The sequence below is a fragment of the Tursiops truncatus genome, chromosome 12 (assembly GCF_011762595.2).
Source record: "Tursiops truncatus isolate mTurTru1 chromosome 12, mTurTru1.mat.Y, whole genome shotgun sequence".
NCBI classification, from domain to species: domain Eukaryota; kingdom Metazoa; phylum Chordata; class Mammalia; order Artiodactyla; family Delphinidae; genus Tursiops; species Tursiops truncatus.
In genome coordinates this window covers 68,667,186-68,688,681 of record NC_047045.1, presented here as the reverse complement: position 1 = coordinate 68,688,681, position 21,496 = coordinate 68,667,186, and the positions used below count along the sequence as shown (strand labels likewise).

Genomic DNA, 21,496 nt, shown 5'->3' with positions numbered 1-21,496 from the left:
ACACACACACACACACACACACACACACACACACACACACACACACACACACACACACCCCTCAACATAGCTACATTAGGAAATTTGAAAGGTAGAGAAAAGGAAAGAAAACACCTATAGGCTCTCTCTATAACAAATCATTAAGAGTTTTTTTAATAAGGTTTGGCATTATTTGCATTTATTTATTTCTTTATTTACATTGAAGTACCATTGATTTATAATATTGTTGGAGTTTCAGGTATATAGCAAAGTGATTCAGTTTTATATATATATATATTCAGATTATTTGCCATTACAGGTTATTATAAGATATTGAATATAGTTCTGCATGTTATACAGTAAATCCTTGTTGCTTATGTATTTTATGTATAGTAGTTTGTATCTGTTAATCCCATACTCCTAATTTATCCCTCCCACCCTCCGTTTTCCCTTTGGTAACCATAAGTTTATTTCCTATGTCTGTGAGTCTGTTTCTGTTTTGTATATAGATTCAGGTGTATTATTTTTTAGATTCCATACCTAAGTGATATCGTATAATATGTGTCTTTCTCTGATTTACTTTGCTTAGTATGATATTCTGTAGGTCCATCCATGTTGCTACAAGTGGCAATATTTCATTCTTTTTTAAGCCTGAGTGTTTTAACATTGTTTCTTATTTTTCTTCTATGCATCTGAATTTTAAAATAAAACAAACCACTGCCATATATATACATATACATATATATACACACACACACACACACACACACACACACACACACACACACACACCCCCACACACACCTTTAGTCAGTATCTGGATTTTTCCACTTAACATTATGCCAATAATCTCTTGAGGTCCGTTCTGACTCTAAGAGTTGTCAATTTAATGATCCTTTGCTTAATATAATAAGCAAACAATTTAAAAGCTAATAAAATTATATATATGAAAATGCTACTTTGCATACTCTAAAAATGTTCTTATTTACAAAATTCAAAGTCTGTTTTTAAAAGCAATATTCTCTCTTGATTATAAATCTGATACATGTTGACATTTAAAAAAATTTGGAAATCAGAAAATATCCAAAGGTTATAACTAACCATAGATCCTACCATTCAACTGTAATCATTTTAAAGTTTAGTTTTTACGTAAATTGTTTTCAAACAATTTACATGTCTTTATAATTTAGAGAATTATTTTAAATTGTAGAAATCCCATTTACTATGGAAAGAGAAGTGGGTTTTCTTTGCCATGGTGATCTGTTTCCAGAATGCAATGGCCCCATTTAATAGTACAGTGCCCTTCAAATGGTCTTCTGGGTTTTGAACAGTAGGCTGGGTGGGCAGCTGCTGAGGGGGAGAAAAAAACAGTATGTGTCTGGACAGGCAGCAAGTGTTCTAAAAAACAGAGGTTAAATCGTGGTACCTTGCAGGCCAAAGGATGAATTCTTATGGGGACCAGTTATCCTCATGTTTCTCACATGACCCTAGAATGCATTCCAATTCCAAGAGCCATCTGGAGAAACTGGGGGAATTAGATGAAAGAGTGGATCGCTACAATCCCTCTTCAGGTCAGACATGCAGAGAACGTACTCCAGGATGGAGTTTTCAGAGGTGTCTTCTCGGTACAGGAACAGCAGTAATACCACAGTATTACTGCCAGCACACTCTTCATGAAAAGCCACCATGATGGACTCCTCATTTACAGAAAGAGGACTTCGGAAATAGATCCTTCATTTTTTTCTCTTAAATATTTTTTTCTTGACTAGGTAATAAATTCTTATGTTTCAAAAATTCAAAAGGTTCGTAAGGGTGAATAGTGAAGTCTCCCCCACCATGCCTGCCCCAGTCATCTGATTTCCCTCCCAGAGGCAAACCAATGTTACCAGCTTTTTGTGACTCTCTGCAGAGATGCAGAAGCAAAGGAAGCTGTGTATAGGAATGCATCCTCCCAGTGTTGATTGATACATCACTGTGTGGGAGATCATCACTGGATGAAGAGGTGCCTGGGCAGAAGAAGCAGGGCTGTCTCAACCCTTTTATGAACCACTCTAAATCACAGGCAGTTAATAGGTTTTGATTTTGAAGGGAAGGCTTACTTGATATAAGGAGATAACATCTGGCACTAATGAGAAAGGCTAATAAGTGAGCTGCTCTCTATCTGGGTTGCATTTGAATGGCCAGGTCATGATCCATGGCATGTTTATTCCTTCCAAGGGTGGCTGAGACTAAAGGCACCACCATCTCCTACATAAGCAATTTTCTAAATGTAAAACGTTATCATATGTTTGTATTATTTTGATAAGACTAAGCAGTATTTACCAAACCTTTCACCTTTTAAAAGAAATACTGAAAACAGCTTAAAAAATCATAAGTATTATTTTTATGTCTCAGAGCCTAAATATTTCTCTACTGGAATACAATTCTAATGATGTAATATACATTGATGGAAAAATCACAGGAGACATTTGCTTTACTGCCAAGTTTTAAAGAATACTTAAGCAAGGAATATTTGTCTTAGTGATATGAATATTTAATTTTTCCTTATCCAGAAATTTAATTTTCTAAAAAATTGAACTATAATTGACTTATAATATTATATTTGTTTCAGAAATACAACATAGTGATTCAGTATTTTTATACATTATGAAGTGATCACCGTAAGTCTGTTACCATCTGTCGCCATACAAAGTTATTACAATATTACTGACTATATTCCCCATGCTGTATATTACACTCTAATGGCTTATTTATTTTATAACTGGAAGTTTGTACCTCTTAATCCCCTTCACCTAATTCACCCCTTCCTCCACCAGTGTCTTTAAAAGACATTTTTAAGAGGGTTAACCAATACATTTTTGGGAAAACTTTTAAAGCTTACCTTTGTATCAGCTGTTAAAAAAAAAAAAGCCTATGATTTTCTCTTGAAATACAGTCATCCCTGTTTGCATCTATTAATATATGCTTAAACAATGAAGATAACAATTGACTATTTTACGGCACACACAAACACTCCAAATTTCTATAGATGAATAAATACAGAAAAATAGCCAATAGAATTTTAAAGGTGAAAAAGACTCCATCAGATTTAAAAATATACTACAAATCTATTCTAATTAAACTGTGTGACACAGTGCCAGGACAGACAACAGCTCATTAGAACCCAATACAGAATCTGGAAATTGATCCTTAATGGTCTTCTTTTAATAAAGAAGAATTTCACATAAAGGGGGAAACAAATGGCATAGGGACAATTGATTATTGATTTAGAACAAAGAAAGTCAACAACAACAAAAATAGAACACAGTAAAGTTAGCTTACTCCTTTGAATCATACATACAAATAAATGCCCGATGAATGAAAGATTGAAGTATTAAAAAAAAGCACATATAAAAATCAAAGATGAGTTTTATAATCTTGGCCATCCTCCATAAGACACAAAATAATGAACTAAAACATAACAATATACACAAATTTGAATATGCAAAAATTTAAACAAAAGACCATAAAAAGAGTTAAAACATTAACTACAGATTGGGGGAAAGTATTGTGACACATGTAACAAAGGGCCGATAGCCACAATATTTAAGGAAGTTGTACTAATCCATATGAAAAATACAAACAACTCCAAAGAGAACTGGTCAAAGCACATCAAATTAGAAAAAAATCAATAAAAATATATAAAATGCCTAACCTTACAGAAATCAATGAAATAGGATATTACTGTTCATTCTCTAGAACCCCCACCACCCCAAAATACTGATGAACGTGAGTAGACCAGTCATGTTCATAAACTGGAGGTCGCAATGAAAACTGTGTCCTTTGGAAAGACAAGAGCATAGTAATCTCTCAAAATGTTAGAAAATATATATTTAGTGGATACAGCAAATACTCGTATACTACACAAATATTGGCATGTATGCAAAAGAGTGTATTTACAAAGAAAGTCAAGGTAGCATTGTTTAAATAATGGAAAAATGAAATTTTCATAAACATCCATCAATAGAATAATTGTTCAACAACTTACAGCATACTGTATTATCTATGAAATGCCATAGAGTCATTCAAATGAATGAAATATATGCTAACATGGACAGATTTTCTAGATGCTGTCTTTGTGTATAACTGAGAGGGGTACAGAAATGCATATAAGTACCTACACATATATCACATATATATACATGTTTGTGAATGTACAGAAAACTCTCTACAAAGATCTACACCAAACTTTTACCAGTGGTTCCTGTGAGAATGGGGATGAATTTGGGGAAGGAGTGAAGGAAGGTTTCATTTTTCCTTGATAGATTTTTGTGATGTTTGAATGCTTAATTAGAATATATTATTTGTGTACATAAGAATACATAGATAAAAAAGAAATGAACTTCATTTCTCCCTACCTCCTACTTTTTTTACTTGGTCACAGAGTACAACAGAAGAAGAAGGACCTATGTGAGTATAAATGTTTAATTTTCATAAAATGAGAACTTTCGTATAAGTGCATTTAAAAAATTTGATTATTTCTATTGTAGTTTATTCTTCATACAATGCTATCAAATGAAAATGAGTTAATCAGTTACTACAATTCCTAGGAAAACTATACAGATGTAAAACTATCCTAAATGTCAAAAACTGGGTTGCGTGCAGTCACTACATCTCAGGACTCTCAGGGTGAGGACTCAGCGACACAAACACATGGCATCGCCCCAGTTTCCTGGAGGTCCCACCCAGCTCAATGTCACCATAAATATCCAGCTGCCTTATGATGATCAACTTAACTGGAGAAGTGTGACCACAGTGTCAGATATTAGCATGAACTCTTCCTGACCCCAGAAGCGGAAGGGAGAAAAGGAGAGGACAAATAGGTCTGCTTGATATGGGAAGGTGATGGGTCCAAGAGTAGATTATCATAGGATAAAGCACTCAAATAGAGAAAAAGTCTATATATTCAGGACATCTAAAAGCCCTACATGCATTTACAAATAAATATGATACAGGAGAAAACAAAACAAATAAGGAAGAACTATCCCTAGGAGAAAGGGGAGTTTCTTCTACATGCCAGACATTATTATAGGACCAACAGCTATGGAGCAAGCAGGCCCCCATAAGCCTCAGGGAAGGGATTTGCTATTAAATTATGAAGATACATCACCACTGCCCTTATCATGGGACACGCTCCCCAGCAGGGAACACCACCACCAACAGGAACCACTGCAGATGCTGTCGTACCACGATGTATGGCTGCGCTACAGATGCTGTTTCTAGTCTTGGGATCAGTATCTGCTTTCCAGAAAGACCTACCATGGTATTCTTCACGTAATCATCTGTCCTCGTATGTTTTTTAGCAATTCAAGCTTTCAAAGATTTGATTCGCATGCAAATTCTTTGAAAAATCTTATATAATACCTGTTACATGTAGCAAAGCACGTAAACCCACGAGAGAAATAAACAGAACACCTGTGAAGTAGGGGGATCAGACTACATGATCATTCGGGTCCCTTCTGGTTTTAGCAGCTTGTGAAACTGAAGTGTGTTGGGAGGAAAAATGGTAGGAGTATAGTGATCTTCTGTGGCAGCAGTAAACATCGAATTCCTTTCTAAGCTACGTCTTCTAAAAATTACGTGAGTTCAAAGCAGACACATACGTGCCCAAACTGAGTTACGTGAGTTCAAAGCAGACACATATGTGCCCAAACTGGCTCTCACCAGCATCTGTTCTGGGTATAAAACTTCAACGGAGTCTCTTCAAGAGCAGAATAAATGACGCTGATACTTGTTTTCGGGGCCAGAAAATAAAACTAAGAAAGAAATGAAAACATAGCCCTTTGGAATGATTCAGACTTCTTTGAAAGAAAAAAAAAGACTTAATTTTAGAAATGCTCACTAGATAGTGGGTGTTGTGTTAAACTATATTTTTAAAAAATTTTTAATTGTGATGAAATACATGCAACATAAGTTTACCATCTTACTCATTTTTAATTTGCTCAACTGCATTTTGTTTACCTACCTGGTAAACTGTCGACTCTCTTCATGAACTTCCATTTCTGTACTTTTAAATTCATTTAGTTCTTTCCTTATTGCCGCCTAAATAGGAAAAATACATAAACTGAATTGTTATTTAGATCACATATTTCCTCAGTATACATAGCATCAATGAAGCAGACATCCTTTGATGAAATGTCTTGGAGAAAGGCATTTCTAATTTCTACTAGGTAAAGGTATATTACAAATGAAATGTCAATGCTACAGCCAAACAAAAACCAGGACAGATTTCCTTCAGGTGACATTGGCAAGGCAGAGATGAAGGAGGCCTTTGCCAAATTCACCGTGGGGCCTGATCTATGAGTCACCCACATGCCCCATCCTCGATAACCACAAGGATAGCACAGGTCATGAGACTTTTTGAGAAACAACATCATTTTCCTATGAAAGTTCTGCATGTCATACCACCCACAGCAACATGGCTTTGACGAGCTACCACAGAGCTACAGAGAAGGCAACTGCTGTTTATTCTTTTATATTGAAAGTTTAGACAATTAGAATTAAAAATTTCAGCACAACACTTCAAGCCACTCAAAGAAAGTATCAAGTAGAATCCTATTACTATTACTATTTATTGAACACATAATCCATGTCATGTACATGATGGGGTTGGAAGAGATGCTATATCCTTTCAGGTTGAAAAGCTGAGATACTCATCAAAATGTTAACATTAGTTACGTATTAACAATACTGGCTGGATCATGGATGGTTTTTCGGTTTCAACTATGTGCTTATCTTTATTTCCTAATTTTTCTAGGAAGAAGTTTTTCCTCATGTAAATGAAAAAATACTAATAAAAGCATCCCCATAACCTCTGAGAAATGGACTCTTCAGCTGAAACAGAATGACATTACAAACCACAGAGAATGGCTTTACAGAGAGATAAGAAAATCTACTTTGTGGTTGGAAAATGATGTATTTTAGAAAAGGGAAAAGACAGAAGAAAGCCTTGAGGCCTCTCTCTGGCTTTCTCCCATCACTAGCTATCACTCTGCAATATACAAGCTTTTCCCCAATGCTGCTTTCAATGTTATGTTTAAATCCTATAGTCGTAGATTGTTTGTCTCTCCAAATATATTCCTCAGCCCCTGTAGTTTCTATGAGGAACCTGAGGCTGGGGACTGTGGCGGTGGTTCCTGCTAATGGTTTTTTGGAAGAGGATGAATCAAGTAGAGAAATATTTCTGGGCCCACAAGTTCCCTGTGATAAGACAATATATCTTGTTTCACAAGTGAGATCAACAGTGAGGATACTTTGTTTCACTCACTGTAAAAACTGATACCCAGAACCAGTATCTGGCTGATACCCAGCTAAAATAGCAAAAACTCTCTATATTCATCACCAATTAATATCTATCAAAAAGTCTTCCTTAATCAACCCAAGTGTCCACTGACAGATGAATGGATAAAGAAGATGTGGTGCATATATACAATGGAATATTACTCAGCCACGAAAAAGAATGAAATCTTGCCATTTGCAACAACATGGATGGACCTAGAGGGTATTATGTTAAATAAACTAAGTCAGACAGAGAAAGACAAATACCATATGATTTCATTTATATGTGGAATCTAAAAAACAAAACAAATGAACAAACGTAACAAAACAGAAACAGACTTACAGACACAGAGAACAAACTGGTGGTCGCCGGGGTGGGAGGGGTGTAGCAGAGGGATGAGTAAAATAGGTGAGAGAGATTAAGAGGTATAAACTTCTAGTTACAAAATACATAAGTCATACGAATGTAATGTATAGCACAGGGGATACAGTCAGTAATACTGTAGTGACTTCGTATGGTGCTAGACAGGCCTTCTTACTTCAAGTCCCATGCTCTTTCCAATAAAATGAGCTTCAGGGCCTAAGTCATCCAGATAATTGTCTCAGATCTCCATGTTGTGTGTGCTAGCTTGTAATTAGAAATGATGAGTCAGTTATAGGCAATGAATGTGATGTGAAATTACAGGGGCTGCTTGTTTGAATATATATATCAGGAAGATGTGACTATAGGCAGTTAAAGAAATGCAATACTCATTTTAAAAATTCACTGAAGACCACAGTTTTATTCCAAGAGTTATTTCCTCTTACTATTTATTTATTTTTATATTTATTTATTTGGCCGCACCGTGCAGCATGAGGGAACTTAGTTCCCTGACCAGGCATCGAACCTGCGCCCCCTGCAGTTGGAAGTGTGGAGTCTTAACCACTGGACCGCCAGGGAAGTCCCCTTCTTACTATTTAAAGAGAAGGTTTCCTGAGAGAGTTCGGAGAGGAAAAAAGTAATTAAATACCCTTTATGTTAGGGAAATACATGTACAATAATCTTAACTCTCTTCTATACAAACGAGACCAGAGTTTAAGTCTAATAACTCTTCACATAAGTGTAAATGGGACTGATATTTTTTTGAAAGATAATGGGATAGAAAGAGGTAGGCTGATGTAGTGGGACTGAAATCTGAATGGTGCTGAGTTGGGTCAACAATGGGGAGTCATTCGGCCAAGACTAGGTATTTCTGAGACTGAAACAAAACCAGTCCACAGAGACAGTACTGGCACCAAATATGTAGTGTTGTTTGGTAGCATGAGAATTATAGAAAGGAAAATAGAAACAAAAATGACTGGAACTAAGTTTAAGATTGACTCGTGATGACTGGTGATGGAAGGTCTGCTTATCACTCCCAGTCAGCTCAGGGGTCAGCCTGGCCAGAAGCAAGAGGTGATTTGTTGAATATATGGACTTGCTGCCTTCGCAAATAACCTGAGCTATGAGGATTAACTTGAACTCCCATCGTTTCGATGTCTTTGCTTATTTCTTTGATAAAAATCTGATGTTTAACATGGAGGGAATTTCTTGACTACTCATCAAGCGCAACGCCATGGTTAGCTAAGTGTACTCTCTGCTGCCTGGGCAACCATGAATAAGCCAAAGAACATCTCTGTATGGAATTAAAATCTCAGTCTTCCCTAGGACCTATTTAGACAGTGCATTCCTGGGAGGGTGGTACGTTCTATTCATCTTTATGTCTCCAGTATCTAAGACAATATTTAATATATTAAAAGGGTTTTAATAAAAGACTACTGAGTAACTTGGACAAACCCATGTATCATCTGAAAAATTCCGGATTCTCTTTCATTGGATAAATTTAGACTAGACTGTAAACTGAGGCTTCAGTGAGTAATGAAAATGTCACCAATGGGGAACAAAGCTTAGATTATCAAGCCTGACCATGAAAGTAATACTGGTAAGAGCTATCATTTATTGATGAGCTGGAACTCTATAGATAATCTACTAAATTCTCAGGATAGATATAATTAGCTCTATTTTACTAGTGAGGAAACCCAAGTTAAATGACTTGGTCAAGGTCAAACATCTACCAAGTGGCCAATTAGGAATCAAACCCAGAAGCGCCCTGCTCCATAGCCTGCCCTCTCCTCTCTGCATGGAGCTTCCATGGTTTACCCCAGGGAGATGGCAACTGCTGTGGGCGCTTTGGTCTTCAAGCCAAGTTGATGGCCTTCTCTGGCTCTACTTGTCACCTTAGGGCTCATCTACTCCAGCACAGGTATCTATATAGGCCATATATATTTATAGAGGCCACAGATATCTTACTATACGTGTATCTGTTTCTAGTGTTCTACCCAAGCACAGATATTCTAAAATTAAAAATTTTATGTTAAAGGTGATTTAAGCTCAGTCAAGTTCACAATTAATAATGCATTTTCCCCACTACTTCTCTTTCCCATTTTGGGCAGTTTAACAAGACTACCAGGTCTATGAGATTCCCCAGAATACCCAGCACAGTGTTTGCATAGAATGGGCATTGATTGGTTATTGACTAATTGGCTACTGACCCCTTTTCTTTATATTTGAAGTTCAAAAAAATTTTTAAATGCAAAGTGGTATCTTAGTGGGGCTAAGAAAATAGTACTAAGAAAAGAGAGAGGAGGATGGTTCCTTTAGGCTGGCAGGAAGTTCAGTGTTTATTTTGAGAGCAGAGGTAGAAATATTTACTTTCAATAGTTTTTTTTTCTTTAAATGGGATATATAGTTCAAAAGTTAAAAAGTAAAATTCTTTTTTAATATAAAGGTAAATTATAGGCTTTTATATTGATTAACTTATTGAAAAAATATATCATCATAAATCTTATCATCATATATTATGAATATTTTAAAGTAAAAAACAACAGAAATCCAGAAATGCTTGTTACGATAATAATGATTAGCATGGGTTTTCATTCTAAAATAAAATATATACTAAGACCATTGATAGTTTTAGTATCTCTGGGCAATAACATTACATTATACAAATCTTTTAACATCTAGAGAAAACAGATTATTTTTTTCAGTGTTAGGTTGAAAACAGTATTTTTAGAAATTCTTAAAAATACCACGCATTGGGCTTCCCTGGTGGCGCAGTGGTTGAGAGTCCGCCTGCCGATGCAGGGGACACGGGTTCGTGCCCCAGTCCGGGAAGATCCCACATGCCACAGAGCGGCTGGGCCCGTGAGCCATGGCCACTGAGCCTGCGCGTCCGGACCCTGTGCTCCGCAACGGGAGAGGCCACAACAGTGAGAGGCCCGTGTACGCAAAAAAAATAAAAATAAAAAATACCATGCATTGATGTGCACTGTAATTATTATTTCTTCTTCTTGTATTTTTGAATATTCTGATTTTTGCCAATAAACACAAGTCACTTGTGTATATACGAAGTACTATACGTTAAAAGCATTTTACATTGCTGCCTTTTTTCTATTTTCTATCTTTTAAAAGTATACAACATTTTTTTCTTTCTAAAAGAAATTATTCTTAGTTTTCTTCAAGGAGAAAAAACCTACAATACAAATCCGGTTCTAAAAATGCAGTCCTTTAGACCTTCAAAGGTCTCAGGGTTAATGGAAGAGACAATGCCAAAGGGAGAAAATGAGACTCAGATGTGAGTAGGGAGGGCCTCTGGCTGTGCTCTGGGGCTCAGGGTTCCATCTCCAGGGGAGATGTGAAAGTCACGTGCCTTCAAATTACTCGTGAAGAGACATTAATCCTGTAGAAGAAAACTCGACCAAGTACATCTCCCCTGCAGCCTAGAAGTCCAGCACAAAAATCTATTTTTGTTTCAACACAAAATTAAAAAGAAAAATCCTCTCTGTTATAGCTAGAGGTGGACAAACTTTACCTTCCACCAACAGACAAGAGTTAGGAAGGACTATTTCTAGAGTATGGAAAATGTAGTTTCCATATGAGGGTGGTTGATCATTTAGACTCTCACTGCTTGTATACTTTGCACTTGCTCTGATTTTAATCATCTACCTGGCCACGCCCTACCTGCCTTTCTGAAATTCAACATTTGAGTAACGTGATAACTGGGAATGGTGGATACGGCAGACTGCATTTTCCAAAGATGGCAGCAATAATAACTCCAGCTCACACTTCTTCTGCAATATGACCTTGCCACCACTCCCCCACTGAAAGGCAGAGCTAATTCCCCTTCCCTTGAATCTGAGCTGACCTTATGACTTGCCGGGAACTAACAGAATGTGGTGGAAGCGAGGCTGGGTGCCTTCTAAAGCTGGGTCAGATAAGGCCACGCAATTTTCACCTGGTTCTCTCGGGGCACTTGCTCTGGGACAAGCCAGCCGCCACGTAAGAAGCCTGACAACTCTGAGGCCGCCATGCTGAAGAGGCCATATGTCTGTGCTTTGGTGGACAGGCCTGGCTGAGCCCAGCTGCTAATAAGCCCAGCCTCTGAGCCATCCTCACCAAGACGCCAGATACGTAAACAAGCCGCCTCGGACCCTCCGGAGCAGCCCATCTGTCAGCTGAACAACACTGAGTGACCTGAGTCACTCTTGCCTAAGCGCAAGAAATCACATTAAGTAGTTAATAGGCAATTACTGGTAACACATAAACTTGCTATTTCCTACAGGAAACCTGGTATTGACTGATGGTAAGCTTGTCCCACGACCTGAGTATCACAGCCTTCTTCCTGCCCTCATGGCTGCCCTCAATCTGAGGGACTTCACCTGCCTGGGGGAAGCCTCCTTTTTTAGGGCACATTCCTCAGCCTGTGTTCTCCATCCCAACCTCAAGGGTTTCCTCCTTGCCTTTTCTGCATAATCCTTGACCTGCTGCGCCACTGATTATGCCCTACTCTAGCACTTACTGACTTTTTCTCCTATATAGGCAAACTTTCCCTTTCTTTTGGCTCCTTCCTCATGGCATAAAAGATTGCTCAGGTATTTCCCATAAATTAAAAAATCACTCCCTTCATATTCTTATTTTCCAATTCTACTCACTCAAGCTTTCAGCCTCCACAATCATTTTCCCTCAGGTGTCTACCTTATCATACCTCTTCTTCACAGCGAGACTCCTGAGGTTGTGTTTTATTCTCATGGTCCCCACTGCAGTCAGTCAGCTAAAATGCCTCCTTTCACTATGTTACTAACCACTTGTGAGCTGACACTCCCCTTTCTAGGCTGCCGGGCTACAGCTTCTCTTTCCCCACCTCACAGACATTTCTTTTCAGTATTTTTCCAATGTCTCTTCGTGTTGGGTTTCTCGGGCTCTTTTCCCAGCCTCCTTCCCTTCTGTTTCCATTCTGCACATTCTTCCTTTGTAACCTTACTCCTTTCTAGTTTTCATTTCTTCTTATGAGCTAATACTGATTCTGTATCTCCAATATGAGCTTGACACATAGTAGGTGCTTTACAGAATGAAATCTCCTATTAGAGGGCATCAGCACAGAGTGTACCTAAATACCTAGTTCTAGCTTTAAGACTGGGTGTGGCATGAGACTACTCAATATGGAATTTTGCTTAGAGACAAAAATTAGAAACCACTATTTGGGAGATCAGGAAAATTGTAAAGTGAAGAATTTAAAAACAAACAAATGGTTGGCAAAATTCTTTATGTAACCATGGTACTCATAAAATAATTAGTCTTTCTTCATGATGGAACCCTCTGTATATTTCAGTTATCCTGAACTGTGAGCCATGATACAGATTAAGTATTGGCAAACCATGACCCATAGGCCAAATGTGGCCCATCATCTGGTTGATTTTATTTATTTAATTAATTTATTTTTATTGGGGTATAGTTGTTTTACAATGTTGTGTTAGTTTCTACTGTGAAGTAGAGTTCCCTGTGCTATACAGCAGGTTCTCATTAGTTATCTATTTGATACATATTAGTATATATACTGTCAATCCCAATCTCCCAATTCATCCCACCACCACCCCCCCAACTGTTTTTATAAATATAGTTTTATTGGACCACATATACATCCATTCACTTACACATTGTCTATGGCTGCTTTCATGCTACAAAGGCAAAGCTGAGCCACTGCAACAAAGACTGGACGGCCCACAAAGCCTAAAATATTTACTTTCTGGCCATTTATAGAAAAAGTGTGCCAGCCTTGATTAGAGATCAATACCTTTTCCACTGTTAACATATCCCTTTAAAAGAGTCACTTGTATAAGTTATATTTTCTACGAGTAAGGATAAATCATGGCTGTGGGAAACATGCCCCACCCCAATCCAGGTTTGAATGCAGGCAGGTTATATGGTAACAAAGAACAATTTTTTTCTGAGACTTAATTGAAAGAAATATGTTGATATTATTAAATGTATCACCTAAGTGTCTTGAATAATCAAAGGCAGAAAATTATTGGGATATTTGGTAATACCTAGTCTCCTAAGATGACTAAGTAAGCAGTAAGTAGGTATTGGAGCTTTTAGAAAAACAATAAAATCATACATAAATAAAATCAGGGCTCAAGCCACTGAGGTCTTGCCTTGTCTGCAGGTGTTAACCTGGCCCAGGGCTTGTCTGCCCGGCGATCATAGTCAGGTGAATCGGTGACTTCCACATACTCATTAAACCGCAGGATCCTTCGAGCTTGCAGCTCTGCCACTGTGGGTCTCAGGCTGAGCTGCAGGAGGATAGGGATGAGTTCAGTAAACCATTTACAGCCTCATGGTGGCACGTTTTCTACAGAGTACTTCAAACTTATGGTTACATAAGGTCACTTTCAGATATCAAAAAAAAAAAAAAAAAAGGCAGCAGCATCTTGGGAGTTTCTAATGAGAACTAGAAAGCAGTGTGCCCTAATTTTGCAACTATAAAAATCACCATTGTTAGATAGGTCACAGTCTTTAGCAACCATCTGCATTATGCTATTTCCCCCACCTTGCCTGGCATTGTGATAAAGGTGCCTGTCATCTCTGACACGGGGGACAGACACAATAGTAATCCAGATATAGCATGGCTGGTTTGAAGATTGAATTACCAAGACAAAAGCCCTACAACTTGTAGAAATGAGAATAAAAATCTCTGTTCCTACTATGTTAAACCTGCATATTCAGAAATGCACAAAGTTACAACAAAGGAATGACCCAGTGAAGGGTGTGCCTATGGCAGTCTTCCAGGAGAGTCTAAGGACACAGGTCCAGATCTGACATTTACCCTTGGCCAGCAAAGCCGATATGCAGCAATGAGGAGGGGGGACGCACTGGAAAACTGCACTTCAGTGAGGCCAGAACTGCTTAAACCCAGCTGCAACCTTAAGACACTTCTAATAACTCGGAGTCCCCCTGTGGTTTTTGTCAAATTCAAATTTATGGTTATATTTAATCTACCCTGCCCTGTGTGTATTTGTTTTCCTCTCATGGTCCTTTCTCAAGCCCAAGAACAGACAGAGATCGTCCTGAGAGACTAAAGAAACTTGGCCCCTGGTTGAACAGGCATCATCTACTGTCCGCTATTAAGTTTCATGCTTTTGTGGCCTTTCTCAGTTGGGAGGTGTCACAGAATTGTCGGACACGTAGAGCCAGGCCTATGTTTTACCCATCGGGTCCATTTTCAGTATTTTTCTCTCCATACATACACTCTATATACAGCCAGACTATCCATGGTTTAAGTGGTCCTCTTTGGAGGCATTCCTTATTTGCATGGGTTCAATTTTTGGAAAAATTAAGCACTCCCACAAAACAAACAAACAAACACAAAAACTGATGTTTTTTGTGGTCAAAACGCTCCCCTTTCCTTGGTTTCCTCTTGAGTAAAACCAGAGGCTGAACTGTCAATGCTCTAAAACTCAAGGCATTCAAGGATTCTTAGGTCTGGGTCTACACCCTGAGCCTACTTGGCCTGGGATAAGGCAACGGCGGCTCCTTCTATCTTCATAAAGCCCTGGTGGGTGATGGACAAAGGGAGGAAAAATCTAAGTGGTTCTGTTATACTCTCAGTTACTCTGGTATCTATACTGCTAGCTCCTTACTGCCACTCTAGGGCAGTAGGATTAAGAAGGTAGAGAAACCCTTGCTTCTGGGGACTTCCCACAATGCAAGTGACCAATGGTCACAGAGGCCAGAAGTTCTCCATCCAGTCTTGCCCTTCAGGGCTGTGCCAGTTACGGGGTAGCTATTAGTGCTATGGAATATTTTGCACCTATGGCAGGGAGCTCTGTGTGGTACAGGCTAGTGGGGGTAGGGCAGCTCTGTTGTCTCCCAGAAGGACCCAACTGGATTAAGAAAAGACTATATGTATGACAGAGGTGAGCTGGAGCAAGGAGGAGGGGTTACCGCTTATCTGTAGCTGGTAACTTAATGGCCATTGAATTGCTAGAAGAGCCATCTCAAGAAATTCAGTTTATAGTGTCTTTTTTAACTTGATTATTGTTTGATGTTTGGGATCTCTGAGGAAAAAAAGAGATGAATTAAGGCTATTTTCCCCTAAAAATCAAAACCAAAACCTCTCAAAATACAGTCTCCAACTTTTCCATGGGAATGGAGTGCTGCTTCTTTCTGCCTTGGAATGTTTTGGCTGTGAACTCCCCAGCCAGCCCAAATAAATGTGGGTCAGGTCACACTCTTTGCTGCAGATGTCATATTTTACTCATCCTGCCTTATCCAGCTGTGAAAGGTATATCTGAAGAATTACTGAGCAAGGTGTTTATAATGAAATATAAACTCTGATAGTGCTTAATTTTTCCAAACATTATTATTATTTTAACACTTACCGAAAAAAGCGAGGGCCCTGGTATCAGATTTATATTTTCATAAATGGGTAGAAACAACGGTCTGAGTTTTGGAGGTAAGCCATTTGTCAATTTGGGTAGCACTGCAGCAGGCAAGCTGGATGATCAAGTTCACTTAATAAATTACTCACCCAGCTCAGAATCTTTAGTAATAACAAAGTATTTATTCAGTGTTTCCCAAACTGCATGGAAACAGTGAGCATTTTTACAAACTACACATTGAAATGTTAATAATGGTTATCTCTGAATGGGAGACGTCTGCATGATTTTCTAGTCTTTTTTGTTCCTTTTGGCATTTGAAAAAATTTCACACAGATTATATGTTATTTTCATAATTGGCAAATGTAATTTAAAACTTTTGACTGTCGACGTTTCAAAATTAGCATATTATGCATTAATATAAACATAATTCATATTGCAAACATTACATTGATTTTAATGTCTGTGATTAGTCAGTAGACTAATAGGAATAATTATTCCTAAATATCAGATTTACATGTAAAGCACTGACTTGCATTTTAAAAATGAAGTATACTCAAAATACACACGATCGTTAACCATCACAGTTTCATCACCTTTCTGCTGAGTCTGCGTTTCAGTTCCATTTTTGCTTCTTGCTCTTCTTCTTCATTCTTTTCTGTTTATTAATTGGGGGGGGGGGAAGGGGAGGAAAGGCATGAAGACTTAGTTACTATAAAAGATTATACAATCAGAAAAGTAGCTCAGGCCACAGTTATTTGACTTCCCGGATATTGATCAAACACTCCACCAACATCTTTAAAAAGTTATCGAAAGATTCTGCAGAAGGATCAATCATTAATTTACAGATAATATTATTGTTTTCCTTATAGGATTGGTTTATTTACTAATTGTAAAACTTTTTGCTTCCTGACTGCTTGTTCTATTCTGAAAAAACCACAAGAGTGCCCATACTCCAGTGAAAGCCTCCCACTGCTGATCATCTCATAGGCTTTTATAAGCACAATTTATCAGAATTCAGATAAAAACTTACTACTGGATCTGACCTTTGTGTGAAAATCTGAATCACATCAAAAAAACAAATTAGAACCACCTGATGCATGTCTGAGTTGCTGATTTCCATTTAAATCCAAGCAAAATACATTTGTCTGCTTTGGTTTCCATAGAAGCAGAATGTAATCATTTCTTTGGACTTTGCTTTCAAACCAGAATGTTCTGAATGGGGTTATGGTGTACGGTTGATGGAGATGATTTATTTTCTTGTGATGCTAACTTTCCAAAGTCTTCTCTTTCTCTAGTGCTTCACCAAGTAGTACAATTTAAAGGCCAACTCAAATGAATGCTGTCCAACAGATGGAATTAAGAAAAAATTGTCCAGAATTTTAAAAGAAATAAACACTGCTCAGGATTTTAATGGTTGCTATTTGATGAACTTCTCTCTGTTGGTTCCTGTAGCTCATACTTTGTTTGATAAGTGAGCATAGATTCTTGGATACCAATGCTTACGAAAGAATGTCTTTTAGAAAGTGCTGTTATGAATTCTACTGAAGGAAAATCACATGGTATAAAGGCTCAACCAAAAGGCTGAAAAAGAAAAGTCTCCTCTGTAACAGACAGATTTACTTTTAAAATTCAAACAGACTTCTTAGCACTAACATTGTTTTACTGTGAATACAGTATCAGTATTCAATATTTGCAACATCTGTATTTGCTAGCTGAACATGCTAAATTCTCTATTAATTTTCCTTATCTGGACAGGGAAAAGTCTTGACGTTCTTCTGAAATACTAATTTTAGTTTATAAGAAAGAGGATGATCAGTCTGGTTATTTAGACAACGAAAGAACATAAACTGAAATTACCCTGCAAGACAAGAAACAACTAGATAGTATGCTTTCATTAAGCGCCTGTGAGTGTCAAACAAAATCTGATTATAATTCAGATTTCTTCCTATGAAAATACTGTAGGTTCTTCTAATTGCTTCACAAAATATATTGCAATATATCCTTTGATATCCTTAAAACACATCCTTAGGGTCAAATCATTACTTTACTATTATTATTTTTTAAAGGAAGTGGGGAGACTCAGAATGCAGGCAGACATCTGCTGCTCTCTCTTTTTTTAAAAAATTAATTAATTAATTAATTTAATTTATTTGGCTGCACTGGGTCTTCGTTGCTGTGTGCAGGCTTTCTCTAGTTGCGGTGAGCGGGGGCTACTCTTGGTTGCAATGTGCAGGCTTCTCATTGCGGTGGCTTCTCTTGTTGCAGAGCATGGGCTCTAGGCATGTGGGCTTCAGTAGTTGTGGCACGCAGGCTCAGTAGTTGTGGCTCGCGGGCTCAGTAGTTGTGGCTCGCAGGCTCTAGAGCGCAGGCTCAGTAGTTGTGGCGCACAGGCTTAGCTGCTCCAAGGCATGCGGAATCTTCCCGGACCAGGGCTTGAACCCGTGTCCCCTTCATTGGCAGGCAGATGCTTAACCACTGCGCCACCAGGGAAGTCCCAAATAATTACTTTATATGAGTTGGATAAGGCATGTGGATTGTAAATTATATATAATAGACAAATACCGAGCTTGTGGTTCATGTGATTCAAACTAGGGCTTTACAGGGTCAGGCCTTTGATGATATTAATAAAAAGAAAAATATAATTGTTACAACATTTCAGTTATTCTTTCTATATAATGATTATGCTACATTTTCAAAGGTACTTTCCAAAGGCAAAATACTGGATATCTAGTATGACTCAAAGCTAACAAATGCTCCAATTTTCAAGAAATACACAAAACGTAATTTCCTGGAAGAGAATATTAGATAATTTTGCTTTATGAAGCATACTGCACATCTAGGTGTCAGCCAGTGATATTTAAAAAAAGAAGGGCCAACTGTAAATAAACAGGATTTTACCAATTGGGAATTCTTCTCTAACATCAGGAACTGACTTCCTTAGATTTCCCATATTTGAAATTATGCCTCTAAAGAAGTTAGAGGAAGAGGAAGAGGTGGAGGAAGGCCAACGTGACTGTTCCTAGGAATCTTACTAAATAGTCATTGTTAAATCTTCTACTAAGAGTCAAGGTTAAACCTTAAACTTGGTTTTAAAAAATTCACCAAGGGAATTCCCTGGTGGTCCAGTGGTTAGGACTCCGTGCTTTCACTGCTGAGGGCCTGGGTTTGATTCCTGGTTGGGGAACTAAGATCCCACAAGCCGTGCAGTACGAACAAAACAAAACAAAGCAAAAATTCACCGAGTTTTTGGAACTTAAAAAAAAAATTATTAGAGGGCTAATTGTAAAGTAGGATGAAAGCACGTCTGGTCACTTTAAACAGACTGGAGGGATACTCATGAAGGAAGTGACTGGCTCGCTGACAAATCTCGCCCTCAGTAACTCATCAGAGCAGAGAGGGGCGGGTATCAGAACAGCCACGGAAAGCGTTTGCCATAAGCATACAAACGATACACGTAGTTTAACAGCAGTGGGTGCTACAAGAAACCTGCCTGCCAAGTGCTGCCCAGAGCCTTTCATGGATGATGCGAAAAGGAGAAGAAAGAAAAGCACCAAAGTACCAACAACTGGAGTAAGATATTCTTCAGTCACCAACTCAGATAAGATGGATTAAAAATAGCCAAACATTTTTTTGTGGGATTATTTCACTTTTTGCTGTTTTACACGTTTCCACATGGGTGTTGGTAAGAAATGAAAATATATTTATAAACCTACTTTGAAATACATCCAAAAAATAAGATGTCTCCATGGATGGACAGATATGTGATAAAGTAAGATGTTAATGGTAGAATAAAGATAGTAGATATATGGGTATTACTGTAAAATTATTTCAGCTTTTCTGTATGCTTTAAAAATTACATAACAAAACACTGGGGAACTCAATGGCTTAATACATGTTTTCTCTATGACGATTTAGCTGGAATTATGGCCCTAGCTAAACAGTATTAGAGGACCTGAATATTTTATCCCTACCTTGTAGAAGATGTTCCACGAACATCTCTTTTCCTGATATGCAAAAGTTGATCCTGCAAACACCAAAACTTGCTTTCTATTTTAACAATATTAAGAAACTAGTTCCAAAATCTAACTTAATATATATGTTTTTTTAAAAACCCTAGATGCACTAAAATAGGAAAGAGATCAAATTAGGTGTGGTACTGGGAAAGATACTAAGAAATGAAATTTGTCCTGTGGTCTCCAATTACTGCTATCAGCGTTGACTGCCATTTGATTTATGTTTATTAAACTAGTGACAAGCTTGGATTTGAGCACTGCTGAATGTTTTATGCTGTGAATTAGTTTCCTAATCTGTCAAGAAAAGATGACCTCGTTAAATAAGTGTCCTTAAAAATCACACCACATCACACACAGACTTTTCTTCAAATAGACAATCATATTGCTTTTGAACAAAAGATGGAGACAAAACAAACAAGAGTAATCTATGTGGAAGAACACAGAAACAAGAGGAACTGAATAAAGTGTTGTCAGCTCTGGCCATCCAGTTCCCTGGGGCTGCTCAGCAGAATGTTTTGGGTGTCCTCCACCAGTTCTCTTTTCTGCTTCCCTTGGCCATACATTATGTCAGGAGATCACAAGCCAGTTATCAGCTTCTCCAGACTGGAAACGTGTCTTTTGTTTCCAGCATAAGCACATTTAGACAAACTAAGAAGGAAGTAAAAAAAGGCTGGAGTCAAATCTGAAGTTGACTTTGGCGTTTCACCCTTTCCCCAACCTCCAGGAAAATGGAGTATATAAAGCCAACACAGCACTTAAGATCAATGTGCGATACATTTCTAATCTATGAAACAGTTCCTCAAATAACCAAACAGCAATGTGGTTTGGCTCTGTGTGTCTCCCAGGAGCAGGAAAGAATTACCCAGAATTCGCTCTTTCTTTTTTTTCTAGGTATTGCATCAGGCAGCCAATAAGATACACTCTCTGTGTTTTCGGAGCTTATGGACTGCATTTGAGCTTATCTACAATTTAATTCATAAATATTTTCCAGGAACCTATTATTAAAAACCATGAGCCTTTTTGGTTTGGTTTTGTTGTCAAAATGAGATGTTGCTTTCATTCTTCCTCAGAAAGCTAAACACAGTTTTTGTTTATTTTTCTTATCTAGCCATGACTTTTTCCATCTCCAAACAGGCTCTTCCACACACTGATGGTCACTTAAGTCCTTCTTCTTTGGGTTCCATGCCAGTTATGCTCAAAAAAGGCCAGAAAAAAACCTTGCAAGGAAAGAACCCCATAGACTGGCAGTTCATCCCACTGTTCAGTCTTCATTGTCTGGTTGTCTCAGTAATAGCAACTGTAGTATAAATATGTTGTTAAAATCTTTCTTTCCTTCAGGAAAGAAAAAAACTCATCTGGAGAATGGGGATCACCCAGACAGGCCAACTTGACTCTGAAAGCCTGGTTGAAAAAGATTTCCCGCACGCCAGTACTCTCTGGAGTACTCTCTG

General features: G+C 37.9%; 1 protein-coding gene across 6 annotated transcripts in view; it reads right to left on the bottom strand.

Moving 5' to 3' along the window:
- The window catches only part of PHACTR2 (phosphatase and actin regulator 2), a 254,176-nt gene that overhangs the window by 6,622 nt on the left and 226,058 nt on the right, over positions 1-21,496 (bottom strand). For 5 of the 6 annotated variants that reach the window (XM_033867798.2, XM_033867799.2, XM_073789679.1 and 2 more), the window contains 3 exons: positions 16,626-16,687; positions 13,807-13,944; positions 5,984-6,060 (listed from right to left, as the gene is read on the bottom strand). In XM_033867798.2, coding sequence (XP_033723689.1) covers positions 5,984-6,060; positions 13,807-13,944; positions 16,626-16,687 — 277 coding nt within the window. Of the gene's footprint in view, positions 1-5,983; positions 6,061-13,806; positions 13,945-16,625; positions 16,688-16,709; positions 20,694-21,496 lie in introns of those variants that run through there. The other variant, XM_073789680.1, reaches the window with a different exon arrangement.